The 21,997-nt window shown below is 32.7% G+C and overlaps 5 protein-coding genes across 5 annotated transcripts; 3 read left to right on the top strand and 2 right to left on the bottom strand.

The window, feature by feature from the left end:
• Positions 1-572: 572 nt before the first annotated feature.
• Positions 573-1,209, top strand: HUS5 (SUMO conjugating enzyme Hus5; the record flags this gene model as incomplete). Its single annotated transcript, XM_044847583.1, has 4 exons — positions 573-607; positions 659-819; positions 875-898; positions 956-1,209. 4 exons carry the CDS (start codon positions 573-575, stop codon positions 1,207-1,209), a joined length of 474 nt encoding a protein of 157 aa, XP_044713499.1.
• A 1,245-nt stretch (positions 1,210-2,454) lies between these two features.
• On the top strand, positions 2,455-4,773 carry ASN1 (asparagine synthetase; the record flags this gene model as incomplete). The annotated part of the gene is made up of 9 exons (XM_044847582.1): positions 2,455-2,480; positions 2,648-2,698; positions 2,751-2,776; positions 2,837-2,863; positions 2,919-2,954; positions 3,011-3,159; positions 3,223-4,215; positions 4,275-4,663; positions 4,731-4,773. 9 exons carry the CDS (start codon positions 2,455-2,457, stop codon positions 4,771-4,773), a joined length of 1,740 nt encoding a protein of 579 aa, XP_044713498.1.
• A 1,348-nt stretch (positions 4,774-6,121) lies between these two features.
• On the top strand, positions 6,122-7,682 carry FPOAC1_003009 (uncharacterized protein; the record flags this gene model as incomplete). The annotated part of the gene is made up of 4 exons (XM_044847581.1): positions 6,122-6,166; positions 6,420-6,542; positions 6,728-7,471; positions 7,533-7,682. The coding sequence occupies 4 exons, from the start codon at positions 6,122-6,124 to the stop codon at positions 7,680-7,682; spliced, it is 1,062 nt and encodes a 353-aa protein (XP_044713497.1).
• Positions 7,683-8,050: 368 nt separating this feature from the next.
• On the bottom strand, positions 8,051-9,033 carry FPOAC1_003008 (uncharacterized protein; the record flags this gene model as incomplete). Its single annotated transcript, XM_044847580.1, has 2 exons — positions 8,051-8,765; positions 8,822-9,033. 2 exons carry the CDS (start codon positions 9,031-9,033, stop codon positions 8,051-8,053), a joined length of 927 nt encoding a protein of 308 aa, XP_044713496.1.
• A 333-nt stretch (positions 9,034-9,366) lies between these two features.
• FPOAC1_003007 (uncharacterized protein) lies at positions 9,367-11,178 on the bottom strand (the record flags this gene model as incomplete). The annotated part of the gene is made up of 2 exons (XM_044847579.1): positions 9,367-9,540; positions 9,592-11,178. 2 exons carry the CDS (start codon positions 11,176-11,178, stop codon positions 9,367-9,369), a joined length of 1,761 nt encoding a protein of 586 aa, XP_044713495.1.
• Between the last annotated feature and the right edge of the window lie 10,819 nt (positions 11,179-21,997).

The raw sequence follows: 21,997 nt of genomic DNA, 5'->3' as shown, positions 1-21,997 counted from the left end.
TAACCTAGGTATGGTTGAGTTAGGGGCTTTCCCCGCCATAACAGCACTGTCTCCTACCTAGGTTCGCTGAGGGAGCCTCCATACCATGGAACTTACCTAACTGCCCGCCCGCTCATAACAGGCAAACAACCACTAACTCCAGTAGCGGGGTCTCCCGAAAAAGGGTGGACGTGCTTCTCAACCAACGACGATGACTTAGTACTAACCTACTAAGGTACTAAGTTATTGGCCTGTGCATAGGTCGAATCATCAACAAAGACGTCGTTTGGTGAATTGCTGCACACCTGCGCAAACAGCACCGGGCTTTGGTTTCGATTTCTTTCCCTTTCTCCATCAGGCCTTCCTCTCGAATCCTTTCCTTTCTCCCAAAAGTCTGGTTTCTGTACCAAACGAAGCCTGCGCACCTCACTTGAATTTCTTGCTTAGCTTAGCAACCTTTCGTCGCAGTCATAATATTCGTTGTGCCTCAGCTGTTCGACTTCGCGCGGCCCTCGACCCTCGACGATTTCGTGCTCATAGTCACCACCACAACCCCCATCTCGTCGCAGCCAGTTCCTTCACAGGAAGAAATCATGGCGCTGTGTCAGAACAGATTGCAGGAGGAAAGGTAAGACTGTGCAGCTTGTGTTGATCTTGGACCATACTGAAACGCAAGTAGGAAGCAGTGGCGACGAGACCATCCTTTCGGTTTCTATGCCAAGCCTCAGCGCACCAAAGAAGGTATTCTCGATGTCAAGAACTGGGAATGCGGAATACCTGGAAAGGACAATACGATTTGGTCTGGAGGTCTTTTCAAGCTGACCATGGTTTTTCCTGATGGTGAGACCCAAACAACCACAGCGATGCTCTTGCGGTATGTGCTAATTCGTACTAGAATATCCCACAAAGCCTCCCAAATGTAAGAAGACGAGTTTTAGATATGACCGGAGAGAGACTTGATGCTGATATAGCCCAGGCAAATTTGTTCCCCCGCTGTTCCACCCGAACGTTTACCCGTCAGGCACTGTGTGTTTGTCCATTCTCAACGAGGAGGAGGCATGGAAACCTGCCATCACCATCAAGCAAATCCTACTTGGTATTCAAGATCTTCTCAACGACCCTAATCCCGAGTCCCCTGCCCAGGCGGAGGCATACAACTTATTCAAGAAAGATCGCGCCGAGTACGAGAAGCGAGTCCGCCGAATAGTCCGCGAAAACCCCACTCCTTGAGCATACTTTTCGAAGCTTCAGGTACAGAGGCTATTTAGACGAAAATCTTTGCGAGAAACCCCAGGCCGCGGCGTTAAAGGAAATACATGGCGGGAGTCATCTGGAACCTGTAAAAGGGAGTTCAGGGACTACGGGGGCACACGTATGTGATACAGCATGATACGAGGCGTGCAATGATATAACGAGGGATCGGCTACTTGGCAAAGGGTTGACACTGCACGCTGGGTCGCTGAACAGGGATACAAACCAGAACCAACAGGAGCGCATTTCTTTCAAGATTAAACAGAGTCTTTTTTTTTTCGTCAATGTGTCACATTATACCGGCAGTCGTCGGTCCATGCATCCTGCGATGTTGGTCGGCGAGTGATTCACTTTGCGGCTGCGTTTGTGGGAACGCCCCACTGCTTCGGTTCAGTCCTCTTCGTCGGAGCGGATATGATCATGGAGAGAAAACAACCTACAATCAACGGTATCTATCTTGATCAACCATCGTATCGGTTGTTGGTTTCGTGACGCAACGGCAGCAACAGCCATGAATACGTATACCCGCTGTATTTCCCTTATCAAACACCGAATTCAAAGTTTATGTAATTTGTCCAATAACATCCAAGTTTCAGGGCTCATTACCTCTTGGCTACCAATGAAGTCTGCCCATTTGCAAGCCGAAGTCGGCCATCTTGTTTACTCACACCTCCTAAAAGTTTTTGACTTGGCCTGGTTCGATCACCCGTTATCTATCAACGGACAGGTTCTTCCGTGGATGTAGAGTAAAGCAATAGAGATTTTGACGTGAAGTACAAGAGAATACAATCAGAAATACTGTGGCAATGTAGTACTGCTTAGTTGGTCTAGCGACTTACTCAATGGCTGCCAGTCACCATCACAGTGGAGAGAGATGCCCATCGTTTCCGCAGCGGAGCATCTTGTGGATAACCTTAACGAGAAAAGGTGTCACTGAGTGCATTGGATCTGACAATAACCGCTAATAACCTTGCGCCTCCCGGGCCGGTACTGTAGATAGGTAGTAGGCAGGTACCTTAGCGATGGAAGACAGGTCCAAGTAGTCACTTATCGCCTGTCGCCTGTGCCGGCGGAAAGAGGGAGGGTGGAGTTTGCTATGACTCCTCTTTTTTTTCTCTCCTCGGGCTACTGCTAAATATTAATCTTGCCTGTCCCTTTCCTTTCCCTCCCTCATACCATCCTCTATCCAACACTTCTCTATTGCACACTTCTGCAACCGCAATCATGTGTGGAATCTTCGCCTGTCACCGGTACGCTCTCACCCCTTGCGAATGAATATGGATCTTGGTGGTTTTGGAGGGGCAAGGCATGGGGCATCATGACCCCGCCATGAATTGAATTGGATTGAAATCACCCCGCGGTCGGAGGGGAAAGTTGTTGCTGGATCATGGCGCGACTAACATTTTCCATCTCACAGTCATCCCGACGTGGAAAAGTTCAAGCCTACGGCTCTGAAGCTCGCAAAGCAGTATGTATACCAACACATGATCGAAACCCTCGAAACTAACTTATCGGCGCAGAATTCGTCACCGTGGCCCAGACTGGAGTACGTGAAAATAATGGTCGGATCGTTACACTCGTAGCAAGTACTAAAGTTGCGTTTTAGGTGGAAGCGTTATTTCCAACCACACCAGTATGTCAATTGGCTTTCGGGGAACCTAAGCTTTTGTCTCTAACTCTTGTATTAGTTCTCTGCCATGAGCGTCTCAGTATCGTCGGTGTTGGTAAGTCGCAAGCTCTTGGCGCCTGGAAGCCGTCACAACTGACAATCTTTCCACAGAGTCCGGAGCCCAGCCCCTGACCAACGCTGACGACAGCATCATTCTCGCCGTCAACGGTGAGATCTACAACCATCGTCACATTCGAAAGCACCTCAAGGAGCGATACCACTTCAAGACCACTTCTGATTGTGAGGTCATCATCCCTTTGGTAAGAGAACATCCCGTTTATGACTGCGGAGGAAGCACCGATCTCACAACATATGTTTTCTAGTACACCGAATTTGACACCGATGCCCCTAACCATCTCGACGGTATGTTCTCCTTTGTCCTCTACGACAAGAAGCAAGACCGCACAATTGCCGCCCGCGACCCTATCGGTATTACCACTTTTTACCAGGGCTGGTCCTCCACTGAGCCTGGAACCGTCTACTTCGCCTCCGAGTTGAAGTGCCTGCACACCGTTTGCGACAAGATTGTCGCTTTCCCCCCCGGTCATGTCTACGACTCCAAGACTGGCGAGACCACTCGCTACTTCAACCCTTCTTGGTGGGACCCCAAGAAGGTTCCCAGCAACCCTGTCGACTACAAGGTCCTTCGACAGGCTCTTGAGAAGTCCGTCCGAAAGCGACTCATGGCTGAGGTGCCATTCGGTGTTCTACTTTCCGGTGGTCTTGATTCGAGTTTGACTGCCTCCATCGCCCAGCGTGAGGTGACCCGACTCCGAAAACAGGCTCTCGAGGCCAACGGCAACGTTCTCCCCGTCGAGGACCCTGACACAGGCGAGGGTCTCGTTGGTGTCGACGATGACGATCACCTCGACACTCTTACCTACCTTCCCCAGCTCAACTCTTTCTCTATCGGTCTTCCAGGCTCTCCCGACAACAAGGCCGCTCTTGAGGTCGCCAAGTTCCTCGGAACCAAGCACCATGTCATGACCTTTACCATCGAGGATGGTCTTAATGCCCTTTCTGACGTTATCTTCCACCTCGAGACTTACGACGTCACCACCATCCGAGCCTCTACCCCTATGTACCTCTTGTCAAGAAAGATCAAGGCTATGGGTATCAAGATGGTTCTGAGTGGCGAGGGTAGCGATGAGATCTTTGGCGGTTATCTGTACTTCCACGCTGCTCCCGATAAGGAGTCTTTCCACGAGGAAACTGTGCGACGTGTCAAGAACTTGCATCTGTCTGATTGTCTGCGAGCCAACAAGTCCACATCTGCTTGGGGTCTTGAGGCTCGTGTTCCTTTCCTTGACAAAGAGGTAAGCTAGTTTTCTCAATGGTGGTCAGGTAGAGCGCACAATGCTGACAGTTTAAACAGTTCCTCGAGTACTCCATGAACATTGACCCCCAGGACAAGATGATCACCAAGGAGAAGCTCGAAAAGTACATCGTCCGCAAGGCTTTCGATACTTCAGATGAGCCCGATGAGCAGCCTTACCTCCCCGATAACATCCTCTGGCGACAGAAGGAACAGTTCTCTGATGGTGTTGGCTACGGATGGATCGATGCCCTCAAGGACACCGCTGAGAAGCAGGTTACCGACGAGATGATGAAGAACCCCAAGCCTGAGTGGGGCAACGATATCCCTGATACCAAGGAGGCATACTGGTACCGATGCATGTTTGACGAGCACTTCCCCCCTCACTGCGCGTCAACTGTCATGCGCTGGACTCCCACTTGGTCCAAGCAGTCTGACCCTAGTGGCCGGTAAGTCACATCCCTGTAAAAGAAAAAAGAAGGAAAGGAAAGTAGTTACTAATATCGATCGTTGCAGAGCCATTGCTACCCACAACGCCAAATACGACAACGCGGCTTAATGAAATAGCGAATCGAGTAAAACACCAAGTAGAGAAAACTTGGCCCACTCATTGTAACTTATACTATCTGAGGTGTCTGTCATGAACCCGATCTAAGGAGCAACTCTGGGTGTCGTTTCTTGAAGGTAGAGAAAAAGGCGTCTGGGATTTGCTTAGCTACCTACCTTGGAATGCTGATGACTGTAAAAAGGGACGGATGATATGAGCAGGAACATGGGAATGAAGAATAAAGACAAAAGTTCTAGAAAGAAATAATTTCATGGATTGCATGTTAACGAGGTCGGTGACCGTCAAACGTATTGCCGATTAGTGCTTGATGTTGTGCTGTTTGACTTGTTCATGCATGAAGGGTCTTGACGATGAAGCAGCCTATTACAGATGGGTGTGGTGAACTGACCAATAGGTGGGCGACACTCCTCGACGTGGGTTGGTCGATCAGATTCGTCAATGCAGCGAGGTGTTAATTAACTCTGATACTGGTGTGTGGTAATAGTTAGTTGGGCTAGACAGGACTGGTTTGACTTAGGGTAGTGGTCAGTTAATGATGGAGTCAGATGAGTTGTTAGTGTCTGAGCTGTTCATGCGTCGAAGAAATGCAAGCTGAAGGTGGACAACGCTTGTTGGGCAGCGAGTCGAGTTAACAATTGTTGCATGGGAATGGCCAGACGACGACATGTTAATACATAGCCCGGGTTTTGAGAGAGGATTACGGATAAATACTATGACAGTCAGTCAACAAATTGGAAATGAGTGTCTTTTTAATGCGGCGGGTGTTTCTTTCGCCTAACCAATACCTTGTTTTTGATTTCTCAACTCTTTACCAAGTAGCAGAAATTGTCCATTACCCCTCCACGTGGGCCCTAGCTTCCGAGGGACCTGTGAAATCACCAAATTAGACTGATGAATTACATGATCGTCGGCTGTACAGCAAAACGATTGTTGGTGTTTAAGGTCAAGAGTGGTCACCCGCGACTGGCCAAGCGACAAGGTGACACAGTCCCGATATCAGCCGACTTGAATGATGTATAGGTGTGCCAATTCCTTGCTTCGAGGCCTATCTGGTAGCCGAGTCTGTACATATCTCAGAGCTTGGGCCCTGTGGAGTTTAGCTACTGTGCCTAGGCAACCCTGGCTACAGCGGGGTCCCCCAACAATTAAACCCTGTGTAGAAGGATGCCCTGTGTAAATCCATGCCTGGGAAGCCAGAGCCAGAGCTAGAGACAGCCCAAGCATCCATTATTTTCTGCCAGGCTCTTCCCATTGTCTTCCGCTCTCCTCCCCCGTTTCTCATCCCCATCTTCATCTTCATCAAAGACTCATAATCTTCATTATACCAAACACCGCAATCATGTCTGTCCCCGCCTTCTCCGACATTGCCAAGCCGGCCAACGATGTATGCTTCTTCTGACCTCCCCCCATTCGTCGTCTTCACTTCTGTTTTGGTTCTTCTGGCTGTGACTACACCACGGCTGCGAGAGATGTGTTTTTTCTACTCTTTTGGATCACATACCGAGGAGTGGAACAGGCCATACAGCTTCAAAACGTCAACCTCGTCGATATTGGGTCGAAATGCCTTGCTATAGCTGCAACATGATTATCTATGAGCTCCGCTGACTTTTGCGCCTCGTTTTTGCGCCGTTTTATAGCTCCTCAACAAGGATTTCTACCACCTCTCTGCCACCACCTTCGAGTTCAAGGACACCGCCCCCAACGGCGTTGCCTTCAAGGTCACTGGCAAGTCCAGCCACGAGAAGGCCACCTCTGCTGCTGTGAGTATTCCTTTGCAAACAAGGCCAATGGCAGGCCATTATGTCGTTTTTCGTTCGGGGGTTCGGAGGCTAGTGCTCGGTCAACCGCGGCTTTCGGCGCCGTTGTCAAACCAGCTCTCTACAACTCCAACGAGAAACGAATTGGCCTCCTGTTTTGCAACATAGTACTGATCTAAACCTTACAGATTGAGGGAAAATACACCGACAAGCCTACTGGTACGACACCAACATCTTTTTCTTCAACACCGTCACTTTCACAGTCTCCATCTCCGTCTTCACCACCCATATCTAACCCTCGCCGCAAACAAAATCTCCCCTCTCTCAGCGTCTCGCGAATCCTTGGGCCAAAGTCGGGATGGCCGATCGGATTCGCAGCGCTTCTTCAACCTGGCTTCGCTCAACTGCTAATGTTCTACTCCCGTACAGGCCTGACCCTCACCCAGACCTGGAACACCGCCAACGCTCTCGACACCAAGATCGAGGTCGCCGACTCCCTCGCCAAGGGTCTCAAGCTCGAGGGTCTCTTCAACTTCCTCCCTGCCACCGCCGCTAAGGGTGCCAAGTTCAACCTCCACTTCAAGCAGCCCGGTTTCCACGGCCGTGCTTTCTTCGATCTCCTCAAGGGCCCCGTCGCCAACGTCGATGCTGTTGTCGGCCACGAGGGTTTCCTCGCTGGTGCTTCCGCTGGCTACGATGCCAACAAGGCTGCCCTGACCGCTTACAGCGCCGCTGTTGGCTACGCTGCTCCTCAGTACAGCGCTGCTATCACCGCTTCTGACAACCTCAGCGTCTTCGCCGCTTCTTACTACCACAAGGTCAACTCTCAGGTTGAGGCTGGTGCCAAGGCTACCTGGAACTCCAAGACCGGCAACGCTGTCGGTCTTGAGGTCGCCAGCAAGTACCGCATCGACCCCGTCTCTTTTACCAAGGTTCGTAAAACTAAGCTTACAAGATTGGGGGCATATGACTGACTCATGGTCCGAAATATAGGTCAAGATCAACGACCGCGGTATTGCTGCCCTTGCCTACAACGTCCTCCTCCGTGAGGGTGTCACCCTGGGTCTCGGTGGCTCTTTCGACACCCAGAAGCTTGACCAGGCTACCCACAAGCTCGGTGCCAGCTTCACCTTCGAGGGTTAAACTGCTTCTAAAAAATACCTCTATTCAGCTTCTAGCATAAAGTTTGCGCTAGAATATTCCGCTCTAGAGTTGTCCCACCCTCAACAGCTCATGTACCTTATAGGCTTGCATTGCGGTGGTCCTTAAGGATGTAGATTATCTCAAATAAAAAATCTCGAAGATCTTGATATGTCTTGGTTCCTCCTCATGTGTGTGAAGCCTCTTCTTGAGTACTTGTGCAGGGAGCCCGTTCTGTTTATCAAGAGTTCATCTTCTACCTATAGCCGTAAAACTCCAATATTGTCGTTGATGTATCTTTCATATCGTACGTCCTTTCTACACGTGCTTTCAAGAGAAATATCAGATTCCAACTCTTTCTCCCCTTTCATCTAAACCCTCTCCTTCTTTTGCTGCCCAATGCTCATGAATTGAATATATATGAGAGGGGCCAATAATGTCGTTGCCAGAATGCCCGATATTATGATAAAATGCCCGGTGATGGACGTTTGTGGCTCGAATTCAATATCGTCATCACCCATGGCCCGCTTCTGCCATCGTTCTTTACGTCGCTCGTCCTCTCGTCGATGTGTTCGCGCATGGCCTTTTTTGTCAAAGTGAGGGACATCGTTCTGGTGCCCAAAAGGATCGTCGCCTGGTCCCATTCCTCCATGAGAAGACGTCTCGTGGGTTTTAAAAGGGTCACCCCAGGGGCTCTGGTGACTACTGTATGATGTTCCTTGTTCTTGCGATGACGCGCCGCCACCACCAGTACTCTCTTCATGCGCCTTGCGACGCTTGTCCGCCTGGTCTCCCCAACCTCCACTCCGGTAAAAACTAGGCGGCGGACCGCGAAAAGTACCTCTCCTGCGGCTTAGACCTGAAGGTGCGCGTCCACCAGCTTGGTGGGAATGGTAAGAACCACGCTGAGCGGCTGTTTGTGGCGGATGATGGTGCAAACGTAGGACATCTCGATCGTAGGCTGAGCGGCGAGACTTATCAGACAAGACTGTGTACGACTCGGAGATTAGGGAGAACGTAGACGATGCGTTTGGATCTGAACGGTTGGCGTCGGGATGGTGTGTCTTGGAAAGTGAATAGAAAGACCTGGGAAATGTTAGTCGCATATATATCATCATGGGCGTTAGGGACAACGGCAATACTTCTTTATTTCTGCCGGTGTGGCGTCATGCCGTACGTTCAGTCGCTCATAATGATTTTTCCTGGCGACCTCATCATGCCGTCCTCTTCGTTGCTGTGCTTGCAGTCCATATACGGTAATTGCTGGTGTCGGACACTGGAGCAGTCTAGCGCTGCAAACTGGGGGAATTGGCGCAGAGCGCAGACTACAGAGGAAAGAGGGACGCAGCGGCATGCCGCATTACGGCCGTGGTAGGATATATTAAGGGTACGGGTGAGTTATTTCCAGGATGAAGCGTGGTTAAGTGAATGTGGAACATGGGTTAGTTATGATGATACTTTATTTTTGGCGGTGATGTAATCTATGACTGGGGCGAGGGCGTATGCGAGAGGCGGGGCGATGCGATTAGCGGGATCGGTAGTATTAACCGTAGGTAGGTAGGTACTAAGGTATATGACATCAATGCTGTATAAATTTGAAAAGTTGATATAACCAAGACACTATGCTTCCATTTTGCTAACTCATTAAAACACAAACTGAAAAAGAAGTCGCCCGCTAGCTCATAGCTTAATGGCCGAATTTCCACCACGATGTCTTTCTCTTAGGAGCCTCAGGCTCCTCGCCCTTGGGACGCTTAAGGGGGTGTGCCTCGGTGTTGAGCACCCATTCGTCCAAGTTGATGACGTTGGGATCCTCAAAAGTGAGGTAGAAGTACTTGATCGTTTCGGACATCCAAAAAGTCTAGCATACTGTCAGCTTTAATCTGGGAAGTTGAAAGACCGATGAACTTACCTCCATGTTATCGCGCTTGTCGCTACCCTTTCTGTTGACATCAGTGATTGTAGCAAAGGCCTCCTGAGTCTCAGTCTGCTTGACGATGCTGTCCCACATACGCCAAGCAGCAGCACGCCAAACATCGTCGCCTGTGATACGCCACATGTAGAAGACGCTCTCGATAGCCTCGGGGCGCAGTCTGTATTCTGAGTTGCGGACTCGGACGAAACCCTCGGGTAGCTTGTCCTTTTTCTCCACAGGTTTATCACTCCAGCGGCATTTGCTGGTGATAGACTCGCATGCTTCAAGCTCAGCAATCTCGGGCATGATATTCGTGGGGAAAGCATCGTATGCCCAAACACAGCCAGCTGTTAGGCGAGAACCGAGGTCGACAAGATCAGTCCGTGAAAGAAGCTTACCGGCCAGGGCATAAGTTCCGCCAATAAAGCATGTCAAGTGCTGCATTTCAGCGGTAAGCTTGGGCTTGGCGCCATCATCGCCTGGCACTGCGTTGCCTGACATCAGTATATCCAGGTCACTGGGATTACGAGGTTTGAAGAGCAGATGCTTAGTGGCGGTATCAAGAGCCTTGGTGGTCATCTCAACATATTCGGAATCTAGGCCACCCAACAAAGCGTGCATCTTGGGTAGGTACTCGTAGAGTGAATCTGCGCCAGCTCCAAGGGTGAAGCGATCGTCGTCGACGTTTTCCTCACGGTAGTTCATGACATGTGGCCACAAACCGGGGATTTTAGTATTGTCCTGATTGCGGTAGAAGAACTGCTTAATGCGCTCCGTGGCATCATAGTACTTGGGGTTGCCAGTAATCTGGGACAGACGAGTGAACTCAAGGCACATTGAGCCGCCTGCAGCACCAGACATCTCTTCATCGGCTTGCTGTTCTCCGTTCTTCGCAGACTTGAAGTAAAGCCAGTGAGATGGCAGGCGGTTGGGGGTGTCGAATGCGGCATAGAGCATCTCGCCTAGCTCAATGGCCTTGCCGAGCAAGACAGCTTCGTCAGAGAGCTCATAGGCAGAGAGGAGGCCACCAAGGTGACGAATAGCTACCTCGAACAGGTTGAGGTAGCTATCACCAGTGCGTGCCCAATCGATCATGGCAACAATTTGGACAGCTTCTTTGAACTCATCCTTCATGTCAAGAATCCAGAGAGTGTCGAGAGCATCGACAATCTGGGCGGCCCAGCCAGAAAAGGTGGTCTTGCCCTTGAGAGAGACTGGCGCCAGCTCGTCCCAGCCCCACGCATGCTTCTTATAAGCCTCCCAACTCTTGGTGAAGGCCTGCTTGATGGCCGCCTTTCTAGCAGTCGTCTCGTTGTCTTCGGTGTAGCCGTTCGGGCGTTCCTTCTGAATATTGGGCAGTAGCTTGAATGTGCCGTTTGGGGGACTCTTGATGTCGTCGACGGGGTGGAAGATCTGCTGCTTGCTCCAATCATAGCTGCTGGGAAGGTAGTTGTAGGTGCCTATTCTGACGGTGCGGTAACGTTCATATGGACGAAAGTTGTGGACAAGAAACCATGTGATGGCGATGAGAAGAAAAAGGCTAATGTAGCGACGACCTGGTCGCCCTTGGAAAGTGGCCAACATTATGATGTTATATGCGCATTGCGCGTCGAAATGAGAGTCAAAGTGTGGTGAGTTTCACCGAGGTACTTAAAGGGAGATATCAAACGATCGATCAAATCTAAGGAGTGACGTGAAGAGCCAAGCACAAAAGAAGACAACGAAAGATGTAAGAAGAGAAGAATCAGCGCTGCACAAGTAGCGAAGGGACAAGCTACTATCTATAGAAGGCAAGCCTAGCAAGGTAGGTCTACACATGTGTACCTACATTAGTACCTAGGTATGCCGCGTGGAGATCGTAGACAAAAATCAGGGAGAGACAGTGGTCCAATGGCGGAAGCCAAGACCACCAGTTCCAAGGGAGGGATCCATGGAATCATGGATGGAGGGATGGGTTTGTACATTAACTGAGAGGTGCCCTTAAAGTTAACCTAAGAGATACCCCTAATAGTATAATAAAAAGTAAGTAATTTTAATATTAAGCTAAAAAGTAATAATAAAGGTTATAATTAATTAGGTTATATATTATTATAAAGTACTTTTTAAGTTAACTCTTAATTAATAATTTATATAACTTTTTTTTTTTTTTAACTTTTTAATAATATATTATTAAAGTATTATTTATTTATTATAGAAAGTTAATAATCTAATAGCTAGTTATAGCTTTTATAGCCTTTTTTATTAAGATTTAATATTATAAGCTTATTATTTTCTATTAAACTAGCTATATTTAAAGTCTTTAAAGATAAAATTACTATAAGAACATTAAATAAATTAAGTAAATAATATATACTTAATATATTATTAATTAATTATTAATATATTAATAGCTTAATTAGCTTATATATTATAATATATTTATTTTAATATTATTAAACTTTTTTTAATTAAAATATATTAAATTAAATAAAGATATTATTTTAATTAAGAACTTTATTTATATTATTAATATTCTTAATTAGCTTTTTATATTAAATAATAATATTGCCTATATTATTATAAAAAACTTACTTAATATTAAATTATTAAAGAATCTATTTTATAATATATAAGTAATAAATTATTTATATATTAATAATATATTAATAACTCTATAGCTTTAATTTTACTATATAAGAAAATACCCTTTAAAGAAGGCTATCTTTAACTTTCTTAATAGTAAAATATATATAATTTTTAAATATAATTATATAGAGATTAAAGTATATAAATATATTTCCTTAATTATATTATATTTATATAATAATAACTTAGAGAACTATTTTAAGAAGTAAGCTATATATAAAGTATTACTTAATTAACTTATAAAGGAATAAAAGACTATTATATAAGTCTTTTTTAATTTAATATATTATTTATATATTAATTATTATTAAATAATTTAAAGCTATTTAAAAATAATTTTAAATAGATAAAGCTTACTATATAGTATATTTAATAATCTATAGCCTTAAGCTTTATAAATATCTTATAGTTATAAGTATAATATATTTAGAATATATTATTAATATATAATTAATATATTATTTAAAGATTATTTAAAAAATACTTTTAGCTTATATACTATAGTAATTATACTATTAATAAAAAGCTACTTTATATTTATATCTCTATCCTTTTTAAGTATTAACTTTATATAAAGACTATTTAAGATTTCTTTAATAAGAAAGATATTAATATACTATTATACTCTATATATTATTTAATTAATATTAATAAGTAAAAAGCTAAGAAATATAATAAGTATTATTTATTTATAGCTAATATATTAATAATAAATAATTAATTTATTATTAAACTATTAATACTTAATTATTAGTAAAAGCTAGATATATTATATACTATATAGTATATATTAGTTTATATAGATTCCTTATAATCCCTTATATCTCTATATTATTTTTATTTTATATAGTATATATTACTATCCTTTTTCTCTTCTTATTATAGTTTTAATTAAGATTCTTAATTTATTAAAAGCTATTCTTATAATACTATTAAATATACTATTAATTATAAGTATATAATCTATAGTTTATTTATTAACTATATATAGCTAATTATCTATTTATTTATTAAAATAAATAGCTTTAATTTAAGCTAATATAGGTAATTTTAAATTAGTATAATATAAAGACTATTATTAATATTTATTCTATATTATTAAATTTTAACTATTTAACTTACCTTTTTTAAAAATATTAATTAATTTATTATTTATTAAGTATTTTTAGACTTAATATTTAATATAAATATATTAAATATTATAAAGGTAAAGAATATAGAGTAAGTATTATTAATATATTATTAATATATTAGTAATATATTATTAATATATTATTAGTATATTTAATATTTTAAGTAATTAAATAATAATATATTAATTATCTATATATTATATAAATAAGTAAAATACTTTAAGCTTTCTAATATATTATCCTTTTAAGTTAATATAAATTTTAATTATATTATAAGTAATAATAAATATAAGATTATTTAAGTAATTTACTTTTCTAATTAAATTAATAAGTAATTATTTATATATAGCTAATATATTATTAATATATTAATTAAATATTCTTTTTTATAAGCCTTTACTTATAGGTAGAATATAGAGGCTTATTTTAAAATATTTAAAATAGCTTTTAAATATTAAAAAGAGATTTTTAAATTAGTATTTAATAGTAATATATTTATAATATTAAATTATAAGGGATTATATTAAATTAAGATATTATCTATATAAAAAGTAATTCTTTTTTTATTTATTTACTATTAATTAACTATTACTTATTAATATATTATAAGATTTAATTAATATTTATACTCTATTAATCTTTTAAAGAGTATTTACTATTATTAAGAATACTCTATTTATCTCTATTATAAGTATTTTTAATAAGGCTATAGTAAAATAAAATTACTTTTATATATAATTAATATATTAATAATTCTTTAAAGGAAACCTTATATAAGAGAGGTTTTTACTTAGAGCCTTCTTATATATTTATATATTAATAAATATCATCTTTATTAAAAGTTAAAGACTATTTAATTTATTATAATATTTATAATTTAATTATAATTAATAAGAGATTTATTTTAATTTATATTTAATACCTTATTAATATATAATTTAAATTACCCTAGTTAATAAACTAGTTAATAATATATTAATAGAATTTTATAAAGTAGAGTTAAAAGGTTATATAGCTAGATAATTTATACTAAGCCTTTAACTTTAGGCTTTATTAATATTAACTTTAATTTTATAATAAACTTAACTTTTTTATTACCTATTTAATTATTACTAACCCTGCCTACTGCTTATTACTGCCCTTTATAGTTATATATTTATAATCTTAGGCTATAATTAATATAGTCTTTATAACTTAAAGGCCTTAATTATAATTACTATTTACCTTTCTAATTATTTAAACTAGTTAATATATAAGTATTTACTATTATATATATTAATTTTATCTAGAAATTCCTCTTATATATATAATAAACCTATAATTAGCTTTTTAATAAGTTTCTTCTTAAGTTTATATAAACTCTTTAATATTATTTCTAGCTCTTAACTTTTTATATATAAAAAATAAAGCTTATAATTAAAAGCTATTAATTTAACTTTAATAAGGCTATTTATTTTCTTAATTATATAAAGGTTAATAGCCTTTATATATAATTTTTCTAGTATTATTATATTTTTATAAGACTTAATAAATATCTTAATAGTCTTAATATTAAGATTAAAAAAGTAACTATAATTAATAAGTCTTAGTTTAAGGATAGTAATTAGTATTATATTATATAAAACTTATAAAAGTAATTAGTAAGGTATTATAAGGGATTAAGATTAATTAACTTTATAGATATCTTAAATAAGTAGTATTATAAACTTACTAGTTAATTAAAGTTAAAAGAGAAAGAAGTTATTACTATTTATATAGTTTAATAGAAGCTTCTTTTATTTATTATTAATATTATAGAGTTTAAGTAATTGCCTTATTATATTTATATTAAAAACCTTATCTTAAGAGAAACTATATATAATTCTTTAATTTATATAGATAGATAAAGTATTATAAATAACCTTTAATAAAATTAAAAAGAGTAAAAGTAATCTTATAATTATATATTAAAAAAATAAATAAATAATTTAAATTACTTTAGCCTAGCTAATTAGGCTATATATAAGAGAAATACTTTAATTAGAGCTAGTTTTTTATTTAGTATATTCCTTATAAATAAGTATTAATAGTCCTTTATAAATAAGAATACTAATTATATTAAATCTATATATAAATCCTCTTATTAGTAAAGTAGTTAATTCTTAAGTTTATTATAAGTTATTTTACTATAAGTTATATATAATATATTAACTATAAATAATTAATATATTATTACTTAGTAATTAATAGTTTAATTTAATCTAGCTTAAATATATTAATATTAATATAAAATAGAGTATATATCTTATATATAATAACCTTAAAATTAAAGAGAGATTTTAATAGAATTTATAATAATAAGTAAATAAATTAATTATTTATTTATTATTTATTTATTATTAATATATTATTAATATAAAGTTAAATTTAAGATTCTATATTAAGCTTTTATATATAAGCCTAAAGTAAAAGAAGTAATACTTATTAATCTCTAGAAAATTTACCCTTTTTAATAAGATAATTACTTATTTTATTATTATTATTTAAAATATTAAAATTAATTATCTCTATACTTTATAATTAATTTATAATATATAATTAATCTATTAAGCTATTTTACTATTAATAGAATATAATATAATAGCCTTTAGTAAATATTTAAATAGCCTTAAAGAGGGAATAGCTATATATAGATTAAATATAAATAATTTTAAATCTTCCTTAAGAATAATAAAATACCTTCTTTAATTATTTTTCTTATAATTAATATATTAATAATATATTACTTTTACTCTATATATCTTTAACTTTTTTATTATATTCTATTTATAAATTATTTAATTATATATTAATAATATATAATAATAATAAATTCTTTATTAATTATTTATATTTAATTATATTTATTACTTCTTTATAGAGAAATAATTTCTTATTAAAGAGTTTATATTTAATTACTTTTAAATTAATTAAAAAATAAAATAAAAAAAGTTAATAAGACTAATTATATATTATAAATCTATAGAAAAATTATTAATTATTAATATATTATATTTTAATTATTAAACCTTTATATTTAACTCCTTAAGATAACTTTATATAATATATTATATATATATTATTAATATATTATTTATTTATTTATAATCTATAAGTAATTAATAGCTACTTTTTAATATTAAAGTAAATAAGCTAAAGATATTTCTTAATAGCTTAATACCTTTAGACTTTATAGCTAAAGTTAATTAAATTAAAAGAGAGATAGTTTATATTATATTAATATAATAAATTAAAAATATATTAATAAAGACTTATTACTTTAATAGCTTATAATATAATTAATATATTACTTATAAGTATTAAACTTTATAATAATCTTCTTTACTTTATTAAAGTTAATTTATAATATTAATAAGTAATATATAATATATTATTAATATATAATTTATTTCTTTAGTCTTATATTTACTAAGAATAATTTTAATATAAATAAGAAGATTTAAGTTAAAAAGAGTAAAAGATTATATATTAATTAGTAATTATTAATATATAAGTTATATATTAAATAACTTATAATAAGACTATTAAGTATTTTATTAAATATAAAGACTAGGGTCTTATAAGTAAAAATAAGGTAAATAGGAATAATAAAAGCCTTTATAGTAAATACCTTAATAAGAATAACCTAATAATAAATTAATAATATATAGCTAATATATAGTTAATATATATATAAAGACTTATAAGTCTAGCTATTATAAGAGGAAATATAATAATAAGGGCTATAGTAATAAAGAGAGTAATAATAAAAGCTTTAATAATAGAATCTTTAATAATAAAGGCTATTAAAACTTATTAAATAGTCTTAATAATACTTTAATAATAAATTAATAATATATAATTAATATATAGCTAATATATATAGAAATACTTATATAAGTAGATTTATAGAAAAATATCTTAAGTATAATAAAGAAAGTAAAATTAGCCTTTAAGTTAAGCTTAGACTTTTTAGCCTTATTATACTTATATAAAGTCTTAAGGGTATTTAAGTTATTAAAATTATTAATATTAATAATAATAACCTATAATATATTAATAATAAATAGAGAATATATAAATAATATATATTATATTTATTATTAATACTTTATAAGAGGCTTAAGAGCTATAAAAGTATTTTTATTTTCTAGGATATCTTTAAAGTATAACTTTAAGAAAGTAAAGTAATTAATGTAATAAATTAATAATATATTAATAAAGAATAAGTAAGGTATTATATATAACTAAGATTTTAATTATTTTATAAAGAAATAAAATACTTAAGAATAGTAAACTTTAGTAATAAAATAATATTATAAGGCTATAAGGCTATACTTTTTAATAAGGTTTAATAAAGTTAACTCTATATTAAAGAATAAAAGCTCTATTAAAATTATAATAATATTATATACTTTCTTTTTCTTTATTTAATAAAATTATTAAGAAAAAAAATATAAATTATTTAACTTTAATATATAATATATTAAGTTAATTTAAATTATAATTATAATATTAATTATATATTGCCTTATAATCTAATTAAAAGATAATAACTTAATAGCTAAGTAATATATATAGTATTTTTAATATACTTATAGCTAGATTATTAAAGCCTTATATATAACCTTAATTTAATTCTAAGGTCTATATATCTTTATAATAAAAAAGCTAAAATATATCTCTATAGAATAATTACTATTAATTAAAGATAATATAGTATTAATTATATTTAACTATAAAATTCTATAACTCCTTAGTCTTTTTATCCCTTAAGGGGACTTATAGTAGATTTAATAAGAGATATAATAATTTAATATAATATATTACTATATTAAGGGTAAGACTAGCCTTATAGAAACGTAAACTGCTTTTTAAAATATAATAAATTAATATATATTATAGTTTATAGAATTAAGGGTTTTTATTTAAATTATTAAAAATAAGTATAAGTATTTTAAGTAATAAGAAACTCTATTTAAATTAAAGTCTATAGATTAAGAAATTTATATATATAGTTAAGAGTTTAATATAAAGTTAAAAAGCTAATATAAAAGCTTTATTAATATTATAGATAATTAAACTTAATTATATATTTAATCTCTTACTATATTATATAATTACTATAATCTCTTATAATTATAAGTATTAGTAATTTTAATAAAGATAAGTAAGGTATAATTAATAAATTATATACTTTTAATATATTTAAAGTTATTAATTATAATTATATTATATTAAAAGATATAAATTTTAATATAATAATAGTTTTTAATATAAACCTTTAAATTTTATAGCTTTTAAAATATATTATATTAATACTTAAAGAATAAATAAATAATAAATTAATAATAATTTATTATATTATTAAAATATATAAATTATAGTAAATAAAGCTATAAGCTTAGAAATTTAATAATAATATAATAGTATTAATAATAGTAAGAGTAGTAATACTATAGGGCTTAATATAAGTTTAAACCTTATATAAGAATATAAGCTTTAAATAAATAATAAAAAATTCTCTCTCTCTTATAATATAATAATAAAAATAAGTAAATTATTAATATTAATATTTAAAGCTAATATAATATATAAGTTATTTTAATTAATTACTTATATAATAGTAATTAATTATTAATAGTCTATATAAATATATCTTACTAGGTAAGCTTTAACTCTATAGATAATAGCCTTTTATAATTAAAACTACTTATTAAGACTCTGCTTATTATAGGGTATATTATTTATATTTACTTAGATAGTTATTATATAATATATTTATATAATATTTATTAATCCTTAGAGAAAGCCCTTAATTAAGCTTAAAACTTCCTATTAAACTTAAAATAATTATATAAAAAACTAATATTTTAAAATTCTAATAATTCTAATTAACCTTATTATTTTAATTATTATAATTAAATAAATAGCTAATTATTTATTATAAATTATTAAATAGTTTAAATATTTTTATAATATAAATAATTATCTCTAGGTTTATAATCTAAAGTATATAATTATTTAATTATATTATCTCTAGAAATACTTTCTTTTATATTAATAATTTAATCTCTTAATCTAGCTTTTAATATAAAGTATTAAATTACTTTTCTTTCTATAGAATTTAATTAATATAGTTTAATTTAATAAAGTATAAAAAGACTAAGACTTAGTAATTAAATTAAGTTAATATAATATTAAGCTTATTACTATATATATTATTAATTTTAGTATTTTTAAGCTTTTTCTAGTTAAAGATTAATTAATATAAATCTTTAGTTTATTTTTATTATTAATTAATATAATAATTAATTTTTCTTTATTATTATATTAATTATTATTTCTATAGATTAAAGCCTTAAGGCTATTATCTATAGAATTAAAGCCTATTTAATAAAATATATTTATATAGACTATTAATAATTAACTATTATTATATAAGTAATTAATTAAAATAATTTATATATTATATTAACTTTAAATATTAATATTAATAATTTCCTTATTTTTATTATTATATTATAAAAAAGAAAGAATTTTTTACTATTTATTTAAAGTTTATATTCTTATATAAGGTTTAAACTTATATTAAGCCCTATAGTATTATTACTCTTATTACTATTAATATTATTATTGATAACAGATCACGCCTAGGGTCAGGGTGAGTTATCGTAAGGTGCATGATTCGTATTTGGCTAAGTCAGAATCTGTGCCGTAAGGGCACAGATCTCGCTGACTCATCCGGCTAATCCGGGTAAACTACGGATCGGGCAACTGAATTACCCGGTCAATTGATATGACGATGCCTTCATGCATCAATTATATTATTATTAAATTTTTAAGCTTATAGCTTTATTTATTATAAGTTATATATTTTAATAGATAATAGCCTTAAGGCCCTAGCCTATAGAAATAATAATTAATATAATAATAAGGAAAAATTAATTATTATACTAGCTAATAATAAAGAATAAGCTAAAGATTTATACTAATTAACCTTTAATTAAAAGGAGCTTAAAAATACTAAAGTTAATAGTATATATAGTAATTATAATATATAACTTATAGTAAATAAAGCTATAAGCTTAAAAATTTAATAATAATATAATAGTATTAATAGTAATAAAAGTAATAATACTATAAGGCTTAATATAAATTTAAACCTTATATAAGAATATAAACTTTAAATAAATAGTAAAAAATTCTTTTTTTTTTATAATATAATAATAAAAATAAGGAAATTATTAATATTAATATTTAAAGCTAATATAATATATAAATTATTTTAATTAATTACTTATATAATAATAGCTAATTATTAATAGTCTATATAAATATATTTTATTAAGTAAACTTTAACTCTATAAATAATAGCCTTAAGGCCTTAGCTTATAAAAATAATAATTAATATAATAATAAAGAATAATTAATTATTATACTAATTAATAATAAAGAATAAGCTAAAGATTTATATTAATTAATTTTTAATTAAAAAAGCTTAAAAATATTAAAATTAATAATATATATAGTAATAAGCTTAATATTATATTAATTTAATTTAATTATTAAATCTTAGTCTTTTTATATTTTATTAAATTAAATTATATTAATTAAGTTTTATAGAAATAAAAATAATTTAATACTTTATATTAAAAGCTAAATTAAAAATTAAACTATTAATATAAAAGAAGTATTTTTAAAGGTAATATAATTAAGTAATTATATACTTTAAATTATAGACTTAGAGATAATTATTTATACTATAAAGATATTTAAATTATTTAATAATTTATAATAAATAATTAGCTATCTATTTAATTATAATAGTTAAAATAATAAGGTTAATTAAAATTATTAGAATTTTAAAATATTAATTTTTATATAATTATTTTAAGTTTAATAAGAAGTTTTAAGCTTAATTAAAAGCTTTCTCTAAGGATTAATAAATATTATATAAATATATTATATAATAACTATTTAAGTAAATATAAATAATTACTTATAATAAGTATAATCTTAATTAGTAGTTTTAATAGTAAGTATATATAGTAATAAGCTTAATATTATATTAACTTAATTTAATTATTAAGTTTTAATCTTTTTATACCTTATTAAATTAAACTATATTAATTAAGTCTTATAGAAAAAGAGTAATTTAATACTTTATATTAAAAGCTAAATTAAGAGATTAAACTATTAATATAAAAAGAGGTATTTCTAAAGATAATATAGTTAAGTAATTATATACTTTAGATTATAAACCTAGAGATAATTATTTATACTATAAAGATATTTAAACTATTTAATAATTTATAATAAATAATTAGCTATCTATTTAATTATAATAATTAAAATAATAAGATTAATTAGAATTATTAGAATTTTAAAATATTAGTTTTTTATATAATTATTTTAAGTTTAATAAGAAGTTTTAAGCTTAATTAAAGGCTTTCTCTAAGGATTAATAAATATTATATAAATATATTATATAATAACTATTTAAGTAAATATAAATAATTACTTATAGTAAGTATAATCTTAACTAGTAGTTTTAATAGTAGAAATAATTTAACTATAATATAAAAAAAATAAGTAATTATATAAATAGTTAATAATAATAAAGT

Source organism: Fusarium poae, chromosome 1 (genome assembly GCF_019609905.1).
Source record: "Fusarium poae strain DAOMC 252244 chromosome 1, whole genome shotgun sequence".
Lineage (NCBI taxonomy): Eukaryota > Fungi > Ascomycota > Sordariomycetes > Hypocreales > Nectriaceae > Fusarium > Fusarium poae.
Note: the sequence above shows the minus strand (reverse complement) of the source record. Positions and strands in the feature narration are given on the sequence as shown.